Source organism: Echinops telfairi, unplaced genomic scaffold (genome assembly GCF_000313985.2).
Source record: "Echinops telfairi isolate 266 unplaced genomic scaffold, ASM31398v2 ScPeMD7_7458;HRSCAF=8496, whole genome shotgun sequence".
In the NCBI taxonomy this organism is placed as follows: Eukaryota; Metazoa; Chordata; class Mammalia; order Afrosoricida; family Tenrecidae; genus Echinops; species Echinops telfairi.
In genome coordinates, this window is record NW_022111358.1 from 47,158,078 (window position 1) to 47,179,978 (window position 21,901).

Sequence of the window (21,901 nt, forward strand, 5' to 3'; positions counted from 1 at the left end):
TGGGGGGTGGGACAGCTGCACACACTCATCCGTCTCCCAGACCCAGTGGCCTCTCATCCCCAATCCCCCTTCTTTTCTCTTGGGCTCCGGAGGCCCTGTGGCTTCTCATGAACTCCCTCTGGGAAGGAGACAATGCTGCCATCCGGTCCCAGGCAGCTCCTCTCTCCTCCTGCTGGGGGCTGAGTGTGGAACCCCCTTTTCTCCGAGTCCGGAGTAGACAGCTAATGACCCTTTGGAAGAGCTGAGTGATGGATAAGCCACCAAGACATTCTCCTCCTCAGGGTCCCCACCCACCAACTCAGTCCCGCACTCTCTCCAAATTTACTTTCCTCGCCAAACTCGGGCCATGGAAACCACGTGTTCCTCGGCTCCTCGGCCTGCCTGGTCTCCCATCAGCTACCCATTCTTTGTGGTCCGACCCCGGCCTGGCTCTGCCCTCAAGGCCTCGCTCCAGGTCAGGTGACTGGGGGCAGAGGAGATGCGGGTGACTACCCAGAGGGGCAGCTCACTCTGCCTGGGGTCCCTGGAAGGCTGCCTGAAGGGGGCGATGGGAGAGTTAAGGCTCAGGTGGTGAGAACTTTGGGCTGTGGTCTTCGTTCTGAAGCTACAGAGGAAGATGGCAGGGTTGAACCTCAGATGAATCCAGGCTCCTTCTCTACCTGGTCCATGGCTGCTGGCCGGCCCGAGCAGGGAGCTGCTCTGGAATGCCCACAGGAGCCCGCTGCCCGGGGGCCCTGGGTCCAACAGGCTTGCTCAGCAGCAGGGCAGCAAGTCCGAACACCCAAGCGTCTGAGGACCACAGTGGACAGTCACCGATGCTGCCTTTTGTCAATGAGAGGATGGTGTCCTCTCTGGGTTGGCATGGCCCTGCAGGGGACCTGTGTGTGGGAATCAGAAGAGGCACCGCCTGCTCTGGACAGGTGCAGCTCCTTCCAGGTGCTCCCTGCGATGGAAGACCCAGTCAGCAAGGTAAGCACAGGCTGACTGGTGCTTACAGACTCATCTGTGCTTCCTTATTGATGAGTCCATAAGCAGCAGTCAGCTTATGCTTACCTTACTGGGTCCTCCTCCCCTGTATCAAGAACTATCGATGTGAAAAGAGGCTTTGATTCTGTGGGAAGGGGCTGGGGGGCTGAAGAGAGGCAGATGCCAGCCAGACCAGAGGTGGAATCTTGGATGTGCTGGGGGAATGTGAAACCGCTCATTAGATAAAGAAGCCCAAGGAAGCAGGTGCTTACTTTGCTGATTAGGTAACTGGAGCCTGGCTGCATGGCTGCTCCTGGGTCTGGTGCACTCCCCGCTCCCCAGACTCCCTGGTGCAGTGAAAAACCTGCAGGACTATGCATATCTGCCCTGGCCACTTCCTTCCCCACCTGCCCCCACTATGCCCGCAGCCTGGGCTACAGGAGCAGGCTGGGATGGAGGGCCACCCATGGCCGGGCCTGCTAGGAGGTGGGTTTGGGGCTGCTGTGGGTTGCTTTTGGGGCCCTGACTCTGACAGGCTCCTCTCTCAGTAATTTAGGGGTGCCGCCAGGCCGGGGGAGCTGTCCGCTCACGGGGCCCCTGCCTTTCGACCTCATCTACACTGACTACCACGGCCTGCAGCAGATGAAGCAGCACATGGGGTTGTCCTTCAGGAAGTACCGGTGAGGCCATGACCCCCCACCCTGGATTCCCCCCACCCTCACCCCCGACACCAACCAGCACCCTGCTGCCAGCTGGTGCTCTGGGTGGGGCACAACCGTCCCTGGGGTCTCCCCTGCCCCCTGCTTCCCATTCCCCACCTTCAGAGCATCCCACTGCCAACTGCATGGCTTGGGGAGCAGGACTCAGAGGGGACCCAGATGTGGGGCTCAGAGGAGATGCAGGGAGGGGTGCAGGACAGCCGCCCAGGGCTGCGGCCTGTGCTGTGGGGGCCATGGGCGCCCCTGCCCTTCCCTCAGCCGACCCCACCCCCCCGCAGCCCGAGAGGCAGGTTTAATTTAGCGCCCAGAGCCTGCTATCTATTATGGTGCTCTTGTCCCATTGACTCTCCCGCATGATTTCATTAGGGGGAAAGTGACAGGCGGCGTTATTGCTTTTATTATTAATGCGAGTTCTCTGTGCACCCGGCACTCAGCCCCCTCGGGTGGAATAACGCCGACCTCAGCACTCTGCCGTGAATCTAGGTCACCGCTGGCAAGGGGGAAGGGGGAGGCAGTGGGGGTGACTGGGTCTCACTCCCAGGGGGCTGGGAGGACGTAGGGGGGAGATTGGCTGAGGTGGCCCATCAGGGGAGCCCCTGAGCATGCTTAGCACCCCATGGCCTGTGCTATTGGCTGATCCCCTGGGCAAAGGTGCCCCCACCCTGGGCCTTGAGCTTAAAGCCAGCAGGAAGGAGGGTGGGCAGGGAACAGACAGCCGCCAGCCAGCCAGCCAGCCAGCCGGGAGGTCCTTCCCTGGAGTGGCCACCTGGCCCGGGGGCCTGGACTCTCTGTGTTCCCAGAGTGGAACCTCGGGCAGCTGTGGGCCCCAGGGGCCTTGCCCTTCTGTATGGGACCCACTGTTGTGACCAATAGTCTCAGAGCACTGACCTCGGACGTGGGCCAGGCAGTCCCAATGACCTTGAGATAATCTGTGGAGAAGATGGCTCAGAGGTTAAGACACCTGCCTGTGGTCACACTGTCCCAAAGCTTGACCACGCAGGGCACCATCCCCACCAGCCCTTGCCATGGGCCCCAGGCCGGGGCACACAGCCAACGCTGGTTCTTGGTTTCTGTGGTGGCAGGTGCCGAATCCGGGTCATTGACACCTTTGGGACGGAACCTGCGTACAATCATGAGGAGTACGCCACGCTACACGGCTACCGCACCAACTGGGGCTACTGGAACCTCAACCCCAAGCAGTTCATGACCATGTTTCGTGAGTGTGCCTGGGCTGGGGGTGGGGCCTTCTGGGATGCATGGTGAAAGGTGAAGGGTGGGGTCTCCTGAGGTTCAGGGAGGAGTGGGGCCTCTTGGGGGGGTGTCTCAGGAAAGGGACGGGGCTGCTTGGGGCTCAAGGCAGCGGGCAGAGCCTCCTGGGATTTTTGGAAGGGGGCTGGGCTAGGCCCAAGGGCCAGCTGGGGACTCATGGCTGGCTGGGAGGAGCAGAGCAGGGGTCTCCTCTTTCCTTCCCCGCGGGGCCGTCTGGGTCTGGGGGCTGCCCTGGCATTCAGGCTTCGGAACAGACCTCCTCCCCATGCAGCAAGTGTATGAACCAGACAGGAAACTTCTTGTGATGCTCAGGAGCCGGCAGCCAGGAAGGAACAGCTTTAGGCAGGGGTGGGGAGGAGGGCTCCCCAGCTGCCTGGGAGAAGCCGGTCACCTGCCCAAGGTGAGCAGGACATGGTCCCCACCTTAGGGGAGCACCCAAAGACCCGGGCTGGGCACACAATCTCAGGGCGGAGCTGCTCTGGTGGGCTCTTAGAAAATTCCAGAACAAGGCTGAGCGTCAGGGGAGGCAGGCTCGTCTGGGAGGAGGGAGCAGACAGTGCAAAAATGGCTGTGGAAAGAGTCAGAATGTTCTGAAAACACCTGAGCCCAGTGGAATGATGGGCAGTAGAGCTTTGGGAGGAGGTGGGGGGTGGGGTGCCTTGCAACAGGGCAGACATTGGGGGAGAATCCTCGGATAACTGGGCTAGGGAAGGGGTGCGGGCTGCTGAGCATAAGCCGTTCACACTGAGACTTAGTGCCACATGCAGACTGGCCTCTCCAGTGAAGACCGAGACCATGGTGGACCCCGTTTTGAGGACTCTCACCGCCGTCACCCGCTAAGTGGCCCCCTGTCATCTAGGCTGTCTTGGGGGCAATAAGATTTCCAGGTAGATAAGAGTGGCTTGACACCTGGGAAGGTGGTCCAGATGGGGAAACTGAGGCCCAGAGAAATGGAGAGGCCCCTCTGCGGTCAGTGAGGACCAGACTGCCTGCCCCCCAAGTCCATTCCCAGGTTGCACCAGCTCCTACAAGAGAAAGTGACTGCCCCCCAGATGAGCAGCTGCAGCTCAGTGGTCTCAGGGACCATCTCCAAGGTGATGCTACAGGCTGAGGTAGCAGCGTGGGTGGCGGCAGAGGAGAGCGTGTGGGAGAGGAGGGCAGCAGCCAGCGATGAGGCTGGGAAGAGGGTCTTCAGTGAAGGTTCCCGAGCTTATGTTTGATATTGGAATTTCAGACCCACTTGTAGGCTTCTGGAGGGGCCCTGGTTATGAGGTGGGTTATGTATTGAGCTGCTAACCACATGGTCAGTGGTTCAAACCTACCAGTCTCTCTGAGGGAGACTTAAAAGTCTCAGGAACACAAAGAGGAAATTCTAGTTTGCATCTGAATCAACTCAAAGGCATAGAGTTGTTGTTGAGGTGCCCTGGTGACCCTATCAGGTAAAATTTGGACTGTTACCCGCAAAGTCAGCGGTTCAAACACATCACTTTCTCTGAGGAAGAAAGACGAGGCTCTCTGCTTCTGTAAAGAGTTACAAAGCCTCAGAAACCACGCACACGGTCACTGTGAGTCGAAATCCACTGGATGGAGTGTGTGTGCGTGCGTGCGCTCTGAAGCAGATGTCAGAAAGACCTCAGTCATTGAGGACGATTGTCCTGGCAGTCTGAAGGTGGCCAGAGAGGGTAAAGGAGAGGAAGCAGAAGCCGAGGGGTGGAGAGACTCCTGCAGTAACCTGGGCCCACTGCATGTGGAGGACCAAGCCTGGCCAAGCCCTCCACATCTTCCCAAGCCCAGCGCAGAGACTGGGCCTGTGAGCCAGCCCTTTCCCGGATGCCCTCATCTCCTCCCCCAGGCAGTCCGCCCTGCTCCTTCACCTCTATTTTAACCACCCTTAGACTCGATTCTGCATAAGTCCAGCTGGCAATGTAGGAGAGCCGTTGGCTTGCGGGGTCTCTGGGTGGTACAGCCGACTGGTCGGAGGAAGAAAGGCCTGGTGACCGCGTTCTGAAACGTCAGCCATTGAAAACCCGCCAAACACATTCTCCTCAGACACCGGGGGCGGGGATTCCATGGCAGCCGGTGTTTCTGTTTGCTGGCTGGCTTGCTGGCACACCGATTTCGGTTAGAGGCTGAGCCAATCCAGAAGAGGACACTGTACCTTATACCCCCTGAGCCTGCCGGGGCCTCAGAAACGTTCGTTGATAAAATAGGACAAGAGATGGGGCGGGGGTGGGGTGGGGGTTGTCATAGTAGAGTCCAGGAAGGAGTTGGAGAGCAAGCCTTTTTTATAAAATGTGTTTATTCGCTTACTTATCTCTTGCTCGTCTTTGCCGGCTAGTATGCACTGGGTGTGAGTACAGGGCCACCCTCCTCTGCAGCTGACCTCTTCCCTGCAAGCCTCTTCCAGCTTCACCCTTACCCTACCCCCAGGGGCTCTCTGCTAATGATGCCCGTTATTTTAATTGGCTGCAATACTTCCTGTCCCGCTCCTACTGTTCAGCTAATTATGTTCTAAATCTGTCCCTTTGGGTGGCATCGGTGGACCGAGCGAGGGGGGGAGGGAGGGAAGTTTAGTGGGAGTTCTTCAGCTGCAGAGAAAAGGGGAGGGGCATTTGGCCAGAGAAGGGCCTGGGCGCAACTCTGTGCAGTAGGGTGAGCCCCAGGGTCCCTCCTCACCCATCTGAAGCTGGAGCGCAAGGCGCTCTTGTTCTGCATTCCTGTAGCAGTGCTCAGTTTTGAGACCCACGAGCCAGGGATCACTTGGGGTATGGAGCCTGCTGAGCTGGAGGTGGGAGCCCAGCCTCCCTCTCTTGTGAGGGGCAGGGGCTGTTGATTGCAGGGTTTCTGGAGGCGGGTAGAAACGGGGTGTTGGATGCACACGCTTGACTAAAAGGTGCATGGGGGAGTGGGGGGTTTCAGAACTGAAAACAGAATGAGAAATGCATCTGAAATGGAGGGTTGGGGTCTATGAAACTGGGGCTGTTCTGGGTGAGCAAGACTATACAGCTGTCGGGGTGTAGTGGTTATGCATTGGGCTGTTAACTGGAAGGTCAGCAGTTCAAAATCACCATCCATGCCCAGGGAGAAAATGAGGCTTTCTACTCCTGTAAAGAGTTACAGCCTCGGAACCCCAAAGGGGCCATTCTACCCTGCGCTGCGGGGGTCTCTGGGTCAGAGTGACTCGATGGCAGTGGGTTTGTGAGTTTGTTGGTCCCTCATCTCTGAGTGTGCCACAATTGCTGTTGTTGGGTGCCATAGAGCTGGTTCCGATTCACGGCCACCCGGGGGTGGGACTGCTCCTGGGAGACTGACTTCTGAGACGAACTCTGTATGGGAGTAGAAAGTCCGTCTTCCTCCTGAGGATCAGCTTGTCGTTGCAAAGGGCTGACCTTGTGGTTCGCAGCCCAGAGCGTACCCACTCTGCCACCAGGGCTCCTTCCTGGCAATAACAGACAGACAGACAGACAGACAGACAGACACATCTCTAACATAACTGCTGGAGGTCAGTCCCTCTGTCCTGAAAAGTCAGGGACGGGGCATGATGGGGTCAGCAAGGACTTCCCTGCAGGGGCCCTGGGGCTGAGACCTGCGTGGAGGGAGGGATTGAGCCCCAGAGAGGGGGATGGGAGGAGATGCAGAGGGAAATGGGGCAGGTCTTGCAGCCCCCCATTCCCACCCCCATGGCTGGAGGGATCTTGGCATCCAGACACATGGCCGGACCTCAGTTTGAAAGGACTGCTCTTCCTGGAGAAAAGATTGTCCTTAGACAAGCACAGAGACCCAGGCGGGCAGAGAGGCCTGTGGGGACAGGCAGCTGTCATGGGTCCTGGCAAGCAGACAGAAGCCTGGACCAGGGGACAGCGATGGGGGCATGCAAGAAAGCCCACCCTCCGATGGTGCAGAGATGGGTGCGTGTGGCAATGGACAGCCGTCACAGTGACTGAGGACCAGGGCATGATGGCAGCGTGTGAGAGAGCCCACCTACCGATGGTGGGGCTAGTGGGGAACCATAGCTTGGACTCTGAGCAGCTGAGCAGCCTTGGGGAGGAGCTGGTGATGATATCAGAGTCCTGGCGGGTACAGCGGACCTTGGCTGACCTGCCCTGTGCCTCAGTTTCCTTCTGTCTGCCATGCTGTCCGTGGAAGGGAGGGGCTGGGGGCCTAGGCGCTCGGGGCACTGTCACCCATGAGAGACCCCACCCTGGCTCCTTCCTGTCGCTGGGAAGACCCCCAGGCCAGTCCAGGGAGACTTGTGACCCCGCCTGTCCCCTCCTCGGCTGCAGCGCACACGCCGGACAACTCCTTCATGGGCTTTGTGTCGGAGGAGCTCAACGAGACGGAGAAGCAGCTCATCAGGGCCGGCAAGGCCGGCAACATGGCCGTGGTGTATGGCAAGGAGCCTAGCATCTGGAAGGTGAGGGCTGGGGGGGGCCTTACCCCCCCCAGCAGAAAGTGAGGACCAGGGAGGGGCACCTGGCCCCAATGCTGCTCCCTGGATGACTCAGCTCCTCACTCCCTGCCCCCCCTGGAGCACCCTCAGTCCTGCCCCGGATTCAGCTCCATCACTCTCCCCACCCTGGAAGGTGAGGGTCAGCAGGGGGGTGGGGGGACACTGGGTCCCCAGTCCTGGCCTCAGACTCAGCTCATCACCCACCCCCCTTCTTCATGGTTCAGACAAAGAAGTCCTCCTTTGATAAGGAGAGACATCTAGCTTGGGGCTGTCCACGCCCCCAAGCCCTGCCCAGCCCCAATCTTCACCAGAAACCCCAGTGGTCACTTTATCCAGGTGATGACCAAATCCTCCACCTCCCTGGGGACAGTCTGCAGCCCTCCCTGGTGGACTAAGAGATGATGGAGAAGGCAGAGTGGTTGAGGGCTAGAACCCCATCTTCAGGACTGGGGTCCCCCGCACAGAGCTGCCTACAAAGTCACTGCCTGCCGCCCAGGTCACTAACAGGCTCTCTTCTCTCCCTCTGCATTCCTTGGCCATGAGGCAGCTCCAGGTAGGATGCTCGGGCTTCCTCCCCATCCCTCCCCTACCCCCATCCCCACCTTGGGTCTGTAATGAGGAATGCCCTGCGTCAGGCTTGAGTGGGGGTTACTCCTGTGGGTGGACCACCATTGGGAGGCGGGAGATGGGGAGGGGGAGAGAGAGGGCCTTCCCCTGAGTCACTGAAGGGAGGGGCCAGGGCTGGGCAGTCAGGGCGCGGTCCAGCCTGGTCCAAGGGCTTCTCTCAGAATGGACAGGTGGCATGAAGTGAATGATACCGATGCTGATTGAGGGCACCATATATTGACCACCTGGACGAGCAGTTTAGCGCTTGGCTGCTAACTGACAGGTGGATGGTTTCAAGCCACTTGCTTCCACAGCCACTTGCTTCCACAAGGATTCACAGCGTGGGGAACCCTGGGAGACGGTCCTACTCCATCCTATGGGCCTCGGAGTCAGAACTGACACTGCGGCAAAGGGCTCACCACCCTTGGGGGGAGGGTGGTGGTGGTGTGTGTGGGGGGTCCCTCGGTCTGCAAACGGTTGGCGTTCTCAGCTGCTAACCAGAAAGTTGGAAGTTCGGGTCTCCATGGAGGTGCCTCCGAAGAAAGGACTGGCAGTCCGCCTTTGGAAACCAGCCGTAGAAAACCCCACGATGCAGTTTCACTCTGTCGGGGTGACGGGGTCCCCCGCCCTTGGACAGGTCCTCGGGAGCGACTTTGCGATTGTGGAAAATATTAAAGACAGACAGACAGACGGTGGGGCACGGGGGCTCCTCGTCCCATGTCAGGACTGAGAGTAGCGTGGTTTCCAATGGGTCCAGACAGCGGGGCTTTCAGAGCGTTCAGTAGGCATGCGCCTCACACAGATAACAGACATGTCGTCCACGGTCCTAGCATAAGCGGGTAACATAAGAAACAAGCAATGAGGTGAGTCGGCGTCTTGACCTAGTGATAGTTGACCTCAACACCCCACCCCACCCCCATCCTTGTCCTCCCCCCAGGGGGCTGCTGCTTTTATGGTGGGTTGGCTGTAGAGCCTAATGGCTCTAATCTACTGATAACCTTTAGGCAGGGTGAAGTAGCAGGACACCGAAACTGATTCCTCTTATATGGCAGCCCCTTAATGACAGTTCCTTTATGGGGGGTTATTGGAGGGACTGTGTCCAGTCATGAGGATGTGTATTGAGATATATTTATATTTCATCACCGTGAGGGTTTTCCCCCACCAGAGTCAGCTTTCCAGACCCGTCCTTAGGAGCAGGGAGGATTTAGCGGCATTGCATTCTTTGTCATCCGGTCCCTCGGTTCACCACACACCCGACAGCATGTGTGAGGGTTCCGGGAGCGGGATCCGGCCCGCAGCAGTGGACTTCTCCATGGACTTTGTGCCTAGTGCTCATACGCTTGGGAAAGCTGGGCACTGAATAAGGAAGACAAGAAGAATCGTGCGTTTGAAGGACGGTGCTGGGGAAGACGACTGACTACTCCAGGCTGCCAAAGGAACAAACCGAGCTGTCTGGGAAGCACTCTTGTGAGGCCAGAGCGCTCCTTAGAGGCCAGGATGGCGAGGGTTCATCTCATGTACTTTGGACATCTTGTCAGGCGAGACCAGACCCTGGAGAAGGACATCGTGTTTGGTTAAGCAGAGGGGCAGCGACAAAGAGGAAGCCCCTGGAGGGACACAGTGGCCGCAACAATGGGCAGTTGTGAGGATGGTGTGGGCAGTGTTTTGTTCTGTTGTGCACAAGGTCAGAACAGACTCCGCGGCACTGAACATAGCAATAATAATGACGAGGCCTCGAGCGTAGGAGGGGCCCACTCAGGATTATCACCTGGTTTTACAAATGAGGGAACCAATGATCATGCCGGGGGCTTAAGTGGAGAGCAACTGTTTTGAGAATGATGAGGGCAATGAATGTACAAATGTGCTTGACACAATGAATGGATGGATTGTGCTAAGAGCCCACTAAAATGATCTAGAAAAAAAAACAGAAGTTAAAAAACATCTCACTGCTGCAAAAGTGGCTGAGCTGGGATTCCAGCCTGTCTCTAACTCCAGAGCCAGGGGGCTCAACCCAATGCTGTCTGCCCTCCCAGACTTCTGAAGCCCTGGCTCATGACAGAGAAAAGCTCTTAAGCTGGGCCCAGAGTCCACGACCTCTGTCAAGGGTGGGAGAAGAACTGACAGGCAATTGTCATTTGATGCAAAGCAAGATGGTTGCCAAGGGAACCCGACGGTGCCCTGTGCCCAGGTGCTGGGCAAGGAGGCAAAGTCAGAGGGTAATTGGAACAGAGTGTGGCTGCTCTGACCAGGAAACAGTCAGGGGGCCGCCCCGAGAGGGAAGATGGGAGGTTATGAAGGCTGGGAAGAGAAGGGTTTTATCTCTGGCTCGGGAACTTCTGTGATAGCCCGGAGCAGTATTGTCAGCAAGGGACCTCAAAGAAACTTTCCCAAAAAAGAAGGCTTTGCTGTGTAGCGTTTGCCACTGCAGGAAGTCAGAGGTGGCCAGATGGAGAGAGAAGCGAACACAGCATCATGGGACACATTCCAGCACCAGAGAGTCCAGGAGCGGGGGAGGAGAGGGATGGGAGGAGGGGGGTCACTGTATCCTCTGGGCAGCTGGAGCCAGGAATCATCCAGGGCCTGGGGTTTAGCGGGCTGGGGGCCAAGGCTGCTGCCCTTATTCCCGATTCCCCCAAGAGCAGAGCTGGAGGTGACAGCTTCTGCCTGTGACGGGTCACCAGCCAGTGGGCAGACTCGGCCAGCGAATGGATCCCAACTCCTGGCGCCTCCGCAGAACCGCACCCCTTAGGCAGTTTGCCAGAAGTGGGTCACCAGGCCTTTTTTCCGAAGCACCTCTGGGTGAACTTGAACCTCCAGAGCTGCAGAAGGGTCTTTCTTTGGAGCCTTGGGTGCTGCAGTGGTTACCGTTGGGCTGCTCGGCACAAGGTCAGCGGTACGAAACCACCAGCCCCTCGGCAGCTTTCTACTCCGGGAAGGAGTCACCATCTCAGAAACCCACGGGGCAGCTCTACGCTGTCCTATAGGGCTGCTCTGAGTTGGCATCCACCGGCGGCCGTAAGTTTGGGGGGAAGGTAGCCCCGGGAGAGGACATCCTGCTTGGTATGGTAAAAGGGCAGGGGAAAAGGAGCGTCCTCACGAGATGGACGGGGCAGTGCCTGCATCAATGGGCTCAGAAATAACAATGGTGAGGCTGCCGCAGGACTGGGCTGTGTCTCGTCCTCATGTCCACCGGGGCACTGTGAGTGGGGACCAACTGGACAGCACCTGACCCCCACAACAAAACAGGTCCACGTGCTCCCCTCTACGGTTGCTCCTCATTGCAGCTACGTTTCTGGGATTCCATTTGGGATCACTGTCCTCATCTAAGCTCCTCCTCCTCCTCCTCCTCCTGCTCTTTGCTCACCTCAGCCCCACAGTGCTCCAGCACCGTTTGTGGAAAAAACTACCCTTCTCCACCACCCAATCCCCTTTGTCCCCCTGGCCACGATCAGCTGACCTCGGACTCACTTCTCTCCCCTCTCCTCCGGGCCAGTGGTCTGCTTTCCTGCCTCTGTTAGGGAGCTTGACAAGGGGCCTTGGAATTGGGAAGCAAACATCTGCAAACGCTCGTCCTTTCTCTCAGAAGTGGCTCGCTGCGTGTTCTTGGCCCTGTGCATCTCTGTGTGTGTCAGACCCCGAGTGTGGACATCTACGAGCAGGCCTTCGGCGTTTTTAGATTCCTTGCTTCTTTTGAGCTCTGGACCTCACGTATGAACGTTTCTTGAAATCATGGGGTCAGAGAAATCATCGGGGTGGTGGTGTTATTTTGACTTCTGGCTATTCTGGGGGGGGGGGCAAGGGGCTAGCAAGTCTGATCGCTGTCAAAGAATGACTTTGGGATGGGGACGATTTAAAACAGAGCCCGCCCATAGTGTCATTTTAAGCCATTCGTTTTCCAAGGTATGGGGCCTCAGACTTGGGATCCAGGCATGAGGCTCCCTCCAGGGCTCCCCCACCCAGGCAGTCCCAAACTGGTGGGGTCTTTTGTTGTGCTTTGTTATTTTGCCCCTCAGCTCTGCCACCACCCTTTCCTTGTCTGTGGGTGGGTCACACTGTGGTGGCTCGTGTGTGGCTGGGATGCAGGAAGCTCTGTCGCCGGTCTTTCAAATGCCAGCAGGCTCACCCGCAGGGAACACGTTTCAGGAAAGCTTCAGAACAGACTGGAAAGGAGGAATGGGCTGCCCAGTTTGGAGGAAGACGCCGCTGAAAACCTTGTGCACAGCTCCCGGGCACGGCCAGATACTGACGGCCTCGTGGGTGGGAGCAGCACACGGTCGGAGGCAGCGAACCATTGTGAGGCGGGCACAGGACTGAGCGGGTTCTGTTCTGTTGGGCATAGGGACGCTATGGGTTGGAACCAACTCGATGGCACCTCCCCACAACCATGGCCAAAGCTCTGCCAGGCTGCCAACAGACTCTCAGCTCAGCTTCCTCAATGCCAGCTCTGCAGTCGGCTCATGCCCGAAAGGTTCCGAGCGAGCGCCAGCCCCAATGCCAGGCGAGCTTGACATGCTTGTCCCCGTCTCCAGTTCTCGGTCTTGTCAATTTCCTCTTCTCCTCACACTTTCAGGAGCCCCGGGCGGGCACGGTGCTTAAGGGCCTGGCTTCTGGCCAATCGGTCAGTGGTTCAAACCCACCAGGTGCTGCATGGGAGAAAGCTGGAGCAGTCGGCTTCCAGAAAGAATTGCAGCCATGGAGACCTGGTGGGACAGTCCGACTCTGTCCTCCGGGGTCCCAGGGAGCCGGAATCGACTTGATGACGGGGGGCTGTGGGGATTGTCGTCTTTGGTTCCGTCTTCGGTGTCTTTAAGCGGGTCTGCCTCGCATCCCCCTCCTTCCCTGGTTGTTCTCAGCTGAGGGCTGGTGTGTGTTGCCTCGGCTGCCATTGGTGGTTCGAACCCAACCAGTGGCTGGGCGGAAGACACGACCTGGCAGTCTGCACCCATAGAGTGACAGCCTGGAAACTCCCAGGGGGCACATTGACTCGGTCACGTGGGGTTGAAGCAGACCCCGCCAACAACCGCCTGACTCTACCGGAAATCCTCCTGGTGACAGTTTCACCTTCAGAACCTCGAACAGTAATTCTGAAGTCCGCTCTCGAAGCGAGGCCTTCTCGAAGCGGCTGTGGTCCCACAGACACATGCAGACCTGGAGCCCCCTGCACACCGGCCTCAAGGCTGGCCAACCAGCACTTGGAGAAACCTGGAGAAGCGCGGCTCTTTCTCTCTGGCCTGTTCGCCGGCTGGGAACAAGCCCTCCCTGAAAAGATGCTCCTCCGCCCTCCTCCAAGATGTGGAAGCCATTTTCCTACCTTCACCCCTTTCCCTGAGAAGCAGCGGCTGATGCCCTCATAGCAGGATCGTGTGTGTCCCCACCGAGGTCCCCAATCCCACCTCCTACACTCATGACCACAGCTCCCAGAAGCAGAGCCGTGGTCTTGCCCTGCCCTCCGCCCTTATCCTCTTCCCCCAAGGGCTCAGTCTGCTTCTTCACTTCCCCTCAGTCTAGACAGGGAGCAGAGCCTGAAGTCTGGGTTCCCAGACCGGGAATGGCTGAGCCTACGCTAGTTATCGAGTGTCTTCCAAGAGTATAAGTACTTTGTCTTTTCCCTGCTGGGGTCCCAGCACTTAGTACAGGGCCAGCGCACAGCAGGTGCTCAGTAAGTATGTGTGCAGCATGAGTGGATGGAAGGATGGATTGGATGGGTGGATGGATGGATCCATGGATAGGTGTGGGTGGATGGGTGGATGGCTGAGAGGATCGGTGGATGTATGGAACGGAGTAGTTAGATGTATTGAATTGATGGGTGGATATGGATCGCTGGGTGGATGGATGGGTTGTTGGGTGGATGAAGAGATGACCGAGTAGATGAATATATGGATGGGGTAAGTAGTTGGGTGGATGTGGATTAGTGGGTGGGTGGACTGGATGGGTGGATCAAGGACTGGCTTGGAGGGATGACTGAGGAGAGAGGTGGGTGGGATGGAAAGGATAGATGGATGGGTGTGGAAGGATGGATGAACTAGAGGCCTGAATGAGTGGGTGAGTGGATGGATGATGGATTGGACGACTGTAGATGGGATGGAGCAGATGGCGGATAGAGGGTGGGTTAGATGGATGTGGATGGAGGGGATGTGGGGAGAGATGATTCAGGCTCCACTCTGGAGGGCATCCGAGGTCCTTGGAGGCCACCAGCTTTCGAGGGGTGCCAATTAGACCACACAGCTCTCCTTTGATCCCTGTAAATGTTGGCTCCCATGGGGTTCCTTTGGCAAGAAAACCATTTCATGGCTAAAAATACTTCTGACAGCTCTGATCGGGGCAGCCTCTGAGAGGAGGGGGCCCTGGTCCACGGCAGACCTGACTCGGCCGGTGTCTTCTGAGTTCCAGACTGGGTTGTCTCTCTGGCTCAGCCTTGGCTCCCCTCTCCTCTTCCTCTCAGGGGAAGGAGAAGTTCCTGAGCATCCTGAACAAGTACATGGAGGTCCACGGCACGGTGTATTATGAGAGCCAGCGGCCGCCCGAGGTGCCGGCCTTTGTGAAAAACCACGGCCTGCTGCCCCAGCCTGAGTTCCAGCAGCTGCTGCGTAAGGCCAAGGTGAGCCGACCCCTGCCTGGCCTGTGTGCATCCAGGCCCAGCATGCTCTGCTCCTTGGGCCCAGACCCCCTCCTGCTGGGGCTGACCAGAGCCCAGAGGCAGAGAGGAGGTGGTATTCATTGAAAGGCACTGGGCGGGGCCGTCAAACACAATAGGAGGGCACTGCCTACCTGCACAGGACCAACCCAGCCCACTGGGCACCTGGGCCAGGCCTAGCCTTTGGAGCCTCTCAGTAGAGAAGGTGGCAGGAAGGCTGAGCAAGGGCTCCTTGCTGGGATTCCATCAGACCGATGGGCCTGCCCTGTGCCTCTGGGGAAGTGGCTAGCACCGTGGGCATGTCCCTGCTCCTGGACCCTGAGGTGCCAGCTGAGGCTGGAGCACTGCCAGGCCTGCTGCTGCACCGACCCTAGCTTTTTTCCTTTGCCTCGGGGGCCTGTTAGGGGGAGACGGGGGCGTCTGTGTGCAGTGAGCCACCTGAACAAACATACCAGGCAGCCCAGGGTTCAGAATCAGTTGGAGCACCTGCTAGGGGCCCAGCCCTAGGAGCTCTGTAGGCTGCGAGGTGGCCTGCATGGATTATCTGTGGCGGGGTGGGGGGGTGAGTGAGTGAAATAATTTAGGGTGTGAGTCTGGGGCCTCCAAAATTGGAATTGTATACTCTTCTTCCATCCTCCTGAGAGGCAACTGAGATGAGGTAAGAAGTCAAAACCCCATAGAACCGAGAAGGCCTGCCCCATCAGGTTTCCGAGGCTGTGAGTCTTCCCCGGAGCAGACAGCCTCCTTGTCCTTCTGCAGAGCCGCTGATGGGCTCAAACCGCTGACCTTCTGGTGGGCAGCCCCATGTTGAACCCACCAGGGACCCTTAGGTGAGTCCCACATAGATCCCCTCGGTTCATAAATGGGGAAACTGAGACCCAGGAGCAGAAGTGGCTTGGCCATGCACCCCGCTGGGCTGTCTTCACTGCCCCGGTGTCCTGGGGGCCCCAGCTCCTTGGTCATTGTTCCCTTCGCCCCCCGTCAGCTCTTCATAGGGTTCGGCTTCCCCTACGAGGGCCCCGCCCCACTGGAGGCCATAGCCAACGGCTGCATCTTCCTGCAGTCCCGCTTCAGCCCGCCCCACAGCTCCCTCACCCATGAGTTCTTCCGAGGCAAGCCCACCTCCCGAGAGGTGAGTGGGAGGGAACTGCTGGGGGAGGGAGGCCGAGCCACTGCAGGGAAGGGGTGCCTTCTACCAGGCTCAGCACATCGCGCCTGCTTACACACCTGCCAGGTGTTCTCCCAGCACCCATACGCCGAGAACTTCATCGGCAAGCCCCACGTGTGGACTGTGGACTACAACAACACACAGGAGTTTGAAGCTGCCATCAAGGACATCATGAGGACACAGGTGAGAGTGGGGGCTCCCCCAGACCCCCCTAGAGCACGGGGCCCCACTCACCAACTTGTGTCTGTGCAAGGAGCCACCCTGAGGCCCACCTATGGAAAATAGACCCCCTTTTACTTTCCAAACGGGTCTCTCACCACAGCTAGGACAAAAAGCAACTGCTCACTGGTTCCCCCACCCCCAGGACCCCCAGGACACGTGCCACACCTACCAGACCCTAGATCAGTGGTCCTCAACCTTCCTAATCCCGAAACCCTTTCATACAGTTCCTCATGTGGTGGGGGTGCCTGGTAGAAGGCCCCCCAGCCATAAAATTTGCTTCGTTGCTACTTCATCATGGTCATTTTGCTACTGTTATGAATTGGGCAACCCCTGTGAAAGGGTCGTTCGGCCCCCAAAGGGGTCGCGACCCACAGGTTGAGAACCACTGCCCTAGATAGACCTCTGGCACAATCCACCCAAGCCCACCCACTGGCAGTCTGGTTTCAGAATCACTTCCTCAGGGCCATCTCCGCAAGCCCCCCCACTCCGCCCACCCCCGCCCCCAGGTCCTGGTTGCTATCACTCGCTAGGTGCTGATTAAACGTTTCCCAGAGGCTGCGGGACCCTGCTGAAGGTGTGGGCCTGCCCCCCACCTTCCAGCAGCATGTCTCAGATGGGCTTGTTTAATTGCAGGTTCTGACTTGGCGGGTGGGGGCAGGGCTGAGACCGGCGCGCGCGGCACGCGCGCGCGCACACACACACACACACACACACACACTCTGTGAGGATGTGTGATCCTGCTGGCCTGAGCTCCTCACGGGGAATATGGAGCATCGAGGCTGTGGGACACTCAGGGGTCTTGGGGCACGTGCAGGTGCGAGTCTGGCCATGTGGACTCAGCTGGTAGCCAGGGACGTCTGGACCTCTTCTAGCTGTCGCTGGACACTGCCCGTGCCCGTTCGCTGTCCCTTCCCAAGACCACATTCTCCAAGTGCCCCCTCCTGTCTCTCCCCCCTGCTGGAGAGAGACTCCCTGGCTGTGGCCCAGAGGAGACAGGTGCGAGAGAGATGGCCAACACATTCCCCTGGGCTCAGAGGAGGAGACCTGGTGACGTCGTGGGTTACATACTGGGCTGCTAACCCAAAGGCCAACAGTTCAAAACCACCAGCCACTCCTTGAAAGAATGCCGGGCTCAGAAACCCACGGGGGCAGTGCTACCCTGTCCTGCAGGGTCGCTGTGAGTTGGCATCTGATGGCAATGAGTTTGGCTTGCTGGCCTTTCAGTTAGCAGCCCAGGGCTTGGCCCGCTGTGCTACCGGGTCTCTCTGGCCCTTACACACTGCTAGAGTTTATTCTTGTAGCCACAGTCCAGGTTTCTGAGACTGTCCATCTTTACAGGAGCAGACAGCCTCATCCTCCTGTCTGGAGGCAGATGGAGGGGGGGTGCCTGTCCTGTAGGTCACCCAGCCTTTTCATGGGGAGCAAGGAAGAGTGAGGAGGGACTAGGGGTGTGGGAGAGAAGCCAACCTTGACCTCAAAGCCAAGAAATCTCAGGAGCGAGGTCCTTTCTGGAGCCAGCGGCAGGTCTGGAGGGGTGGGGGATATGCAGGGGTTGGTTCACATCTCTCTGTCCACAGCGAGGCCATTTGAGGTGAACAGGAGAGGAAGTGGCCTGCCTCACCCCTCCCCTCCCCACCCGGCCCCCTTGTCATTACGTCAGCCACAGTTGCAGCCGCACCTGTCACTGTCGAGAGGGATGATGGCACCCACCTGGAATTAGATGTAACGGGGTAATTTCCAGGCCAGAGGCTTCTCAGCAGAGATTTACCGCAGCCATTGGTGAGGCAGGGCGAGCTGGCTGCCCTAACCGAGTCTGAGTCAGCACCCAACAAGCGCTTCAGGCACAGGGGTGACCAGGGGCAGCTGCCAGGGCAGGGGTGCAGCATCCAGAAAGGGGTGCTCAAGCTCCTTGCTGGAGCTTTTGTTATAGTTTGGGCTGGAACCTCTGTGTCCGGGGCCCAGAGGGCCTTCTTGGGCCACAGCTCCCAGGAGAGGGTGGGGCAGGGTTGTGCAGAAGGCTGGCCTCTCTCCCCACAGTGGGTTATGTGATGGCTGGGGGAGACCTGTGGGCACTCTGAGGATCCACACTGCCCCAGGACACAGAACCTCCTTACAGTGCAGGAGGGGGGAGCCCAAGGCAGTATGAGCTTGTCCGGGGCACAAGTCCTTGTGGCCAGGAGCAGCTCCTGGGCACCGGTGTCTGGCCAGTCCCTCACTGGCAGGCAGCAGGGAGCAGGAGCCGGCCTGGCACAAGGGCCTTCTTCGCACCCCGATTGGGGTGAGGCCAGTGCTGTGTCCCACCCCCAGAGGGAGCAGACCTGATTCCCACAGCTGCTGGGTGGGGGGACTTGGGCTGTGAGTGAAGGGTTGACCCCACGCACCTGCATGGGGAGGGCGAGGCTGAACCCAACTTGGCCTTCCTCTGTGGGGGGACTCTGTGTTCTAGCACCCTGGCCCCCCTGTTCCTCCAAGGTGCCTCTGTGCTGGGCCCTGAGGTGGTGCAAGGGACAGAAGGGGTGGCTCCATTGGAAAGGAGGAGACACATGTATCCACTCACAGGAGGGTGGCTCTCTAGGAGCCCTGGTGGTGTAGCGGCTATGAGTTGGGCTGCGATCCGCATGGTCTGCCGTTCAAAACCACCAGCAACTCTTTCAGAGAAAGACCGGGCTTTCCACTCCTGTAAGCAGTTCCCGTCTCAGAAACCCACAGGGGTCGCCATGGACTTGATGACCATGAGCTTGGCTCCCCATTGGAATTCTGGGAACCCTGGTGGTGCAGCGTGACATGACAGTGTCGCTCCACAGGAGGAAGACTTGGCTGTCTAAAGCAGCAATTCTCAACCTGTGGGTCGCAACCTCTTTGGAGGGCGAACGACCCTTTCACAGGGGTCACCCGAATCATCACAGTAGCAAAATGACAATGATGAATAGCAACAAAACTAATTTTATGGTTGGGGGCCCCCACCACGAGGAACTGTCTGAAAGGGTCGCAGCATGAGGAAGGTTGGGAACCGCTGTTCTCAAGAGTCCGTTTCAGACACCCACAGGGGCAGCTCTACCCGGTCCTATAGTCACGATCAGTCGGAACTGGCCCGATGGCAGTGAGTATGGTGTTTTGGGTTTGCCAGCGGTCAGCACCCTCAGCGGCTCACTGAAAGGTGAGAGGTGAGGTTTGAATGTACCCAAAGGCGCCACGGCAGAAAGGCCTGGCCACCCACTGCCCCAAGCCGAACATTTGGGAACCCCGGGGAACCCAGTGTCCAGGTTCTGCCACAGCAAGTTTTCTTGGGTGGTTTGTTTGCGTGGTCCCTGTGCTGTGGACTCCAGTGCCTTTTGATTCACTGTACACACACACCCTGCCCCGGGCTGGGGTTAGGCATGCTCCCGCCCTCCCTGGGGCCCAGCCCAGCAGAGCTTGACAAATGCCATCTGGTTCGGTCGACTCCGCAGAGATGTCCCCCTGCTCCTCCACACGGCAGGAGTCAGGCCAGCTGCATGCTCTTGGCTTCCATGAGTTTCCTGAGCGCCTGGTGTATGTTAAACCAAAGGCACTCGGTTCCAGAGCAGAACTGGGCCCTGGGGTTTCCGAGGCTGATGTCTCTATAGCCAAGCTGCCCTCAGACTGCTGGGCTCCACGAGGGACTGCTCCCCGCGTGGCAGCTCCCTGCTGAAACAAGTCAGTTGATATTCTGCCAGTTCCTCCAGCCTTGCTTTTCCACCAGTGGGTCCCATCACCTTCAAGGTCATTGGTTCTCGGGGCAGGCTGTCTAGTGAAACAAAACCAGTGATGTGCATTTATGTCTAAGTAGTAACCTTGTATCAAGGGAGTGGCCCCGCCCAATCCAACACAAGCCAATGGGCTGGAGGCTAGCCGGGGTCCTCCTCACACTCATGTGGCTGCGGGGTGGCGATGCAGAAAGGTGAGGCAGGAAGCAGGGAGAACACAGGTTGGCGGGTGTGGAGTCGCGTGGATCAAAGGTGGGTGGGAGCTCAGCTGGGACGCCGACAGCTCCCTGGTCAGTGGCCCACATGGGGTCAGCCCTGGACTGGAGGTGGACACACAATCCGATTGAGGAGGAAAGTGAAGGGCCAGAGAGTGGTCACCAGTGTCTCAGTCCAGCCAGGTCTGGGGGTCTGGGGCTCGTGCTGCATGTGTCTGCACTCTCCCCCACAGGTGGACCCCTACCTGCCCTATGAGTACACCTGTGAAGGGATGCTGGAGCGCGTCCACGCCTACATCCAACACCAGGTAGGAGAGCTCTGCGGGGCCAGCAGCTCCCCTGTCCACAAGGTGGTCACCTCTGCCCAGGGCCCTTATTCTCCTGTCTCTCCCAGCTTCCTCTATCCCCAGTGGTCAGCCCTGGAGGCGGGAAGTATGGCTGGGAGACCAGGCAAGAGAGTCCTCCACCCCAAGTCCCAAACAGAGAAGAGGGGCCAGGCAAGGGGTCGTCACCCTCAACACCCAAATGCATGTTCATGCAAGTGACCCCTGAAGCTTCCCTCCCCTCCCTCTGATGCCGGGCGGGGCTCAGGTAGAGTCGGGGAGGGACTTACCTGCCCTGTTCTGGAGAGTCAGTGGCAGTGGTGGGTTACCTTTCTGGGAGCCCTGGCCCCGGAAGATCTGAGCTCCTGGTCGGCCTCCCAGGCCCAGGCGGCCCCGTGTGAAGTGTCTTCATGAGGCTGCAGGGTGATGGCTGGAGGTGGGCGGGCCCTGCTCACAGGTCCCATCTGTAAAATGTCATCTTACAGATGGGAATACTAAGGGCACCCAGGGGAGGGGCCTTGCTGAGGGTGGGAGAGAGAGTGTGGCCGGACCAAGGCTACCACCTGGGACTGAGCTGCTGGTGGGGACATCTTTCATGAAGCTCAGAGACACACATCTGCTGGGCCCTGCAGGCCCTTGGAGCTGACCCCTGCGGGGTACCCCTCCCAGGCCAAGCCCAGGGGGCCCCACAGTAGGGCCTGTGAGCTTCATCTTTGAGGACCCAGGACAGCCCAGGGGCTACAGCACACAGTGGACTGAGTTCAGATGGCCTGCCTGCAGTGGCTAGATCTGAGACCCAGGTCTTTGACCCCTCGGAGCCTCAGTTCCCCCCGTAAGATATGCAGAGGGTACTAGCTCCCCGGGATTGGAGGGGCCCGGCAGCGAGCCCTTTGGTGCGGTAGCCAGGCCTTCAGAAATCCATTCGTAGCGGGGCTGCCCCTACCGCTTTCCATACTAACCCTCCCCACCCGCCTTCTTTACCCCCTGTCTGCAGGACTTCTGCGCAGCCCCCGGCCCCTCCCCACCAGGGCCCCAAGCGCCGCAGAGCCCCTTCGTCCTGGCGCCCAACGCCACCCACCTGGAGTGGGCGAGGAACGCCAGCGTGGCCCTCGGGGCCTGGCCGCCAGGGCACTCGCTCCAGGCCTGGCTGGCCGAGGCGGGGCGCGCCTGCACGGATGCCTGCCTGGACCACGGGCTGGTCTGCGAGCCCTCCTTCTTCCCGCTGCTCAACAGCCGGGACACCTTCCGGAAGTGAGTGGCCCCGTCCCCCGCGGGCCCCGCCCACCGAAGCCCGCCCCTTCTGGCCCGCCGCGGAGCTAGTTAGTTCTGGGTTGGGCACCTGGGCTGTTACCTGCAAGATATACAGTTCAAACCCACCAGCCACTGCGGGGGAGAAAGATGAGGCTGTCTGTTTCCATAAAGATTCCCAGCCTGGGAATCTTTCCGTCCAAGGGAGGCCTTCCGTCTGAGTAGCAGTGGGTTTGGTTTTGAGTGAGGGACCCGAGAACAAAGCCCACGCGCCCCCTTCCTCCTCCTCGCAGCTCCTCCCCATCCCCTCCTGCACTTCCCTCCCTCATTTACTATCCTCTCCCCCGCGCCCGCCC

At 58.8% G+C, this 21,901-nt stretch overlaps 1 protein-coding gene across 1 annotated transcript in view; it reads left to right on the forward strand.

Moving 5' to 3' along the window:
* The window catches only part of MGAT5B (alpha-1,6-mannosylglycoprotein 6-beta-N-acetylglucosaminyltransferase B), a 97,522-nt gene that overhangs the window by 74,212 nt on the left and 1,409 nt on the right, over positions 1-21,901 (forward strand). Inside the window, exons 9-17 of the mRNA XM_045299511.1 lie at positions 1,515-1,646; positions 2,768-2,901; positions 7,238-7,368; positions 7,952-7,957; positions 14,453-14,608; positions 15,630-15,776; positions 15,879-15,995; positions 20,208-20,282; positions 21,292-21,548. Of these exons, the coding sequence (XP_045155446.1) occupies positions 1,515-1,646; positions 2,768-2,901; positions 7,238-7,368; positions 7,952-7,957; positions 14,453-14,608; positions 15,630-15,776; positions 15,879-15,995; positions 20,208-20,282; positions 21,292-21,548 (1,155 nt within the window). The remainder of the gene's footprint in view (positions 1-1,514; positions 1,647-2,767; positions 2,902-7,237; positions 7,369-7,951; positions 7,958-14,452; positions 14,609-15,629; positions 15,777-15,878; positions 15,996-20,207; positions 20,283-21,291; positions 21,549-21,901) is intronic.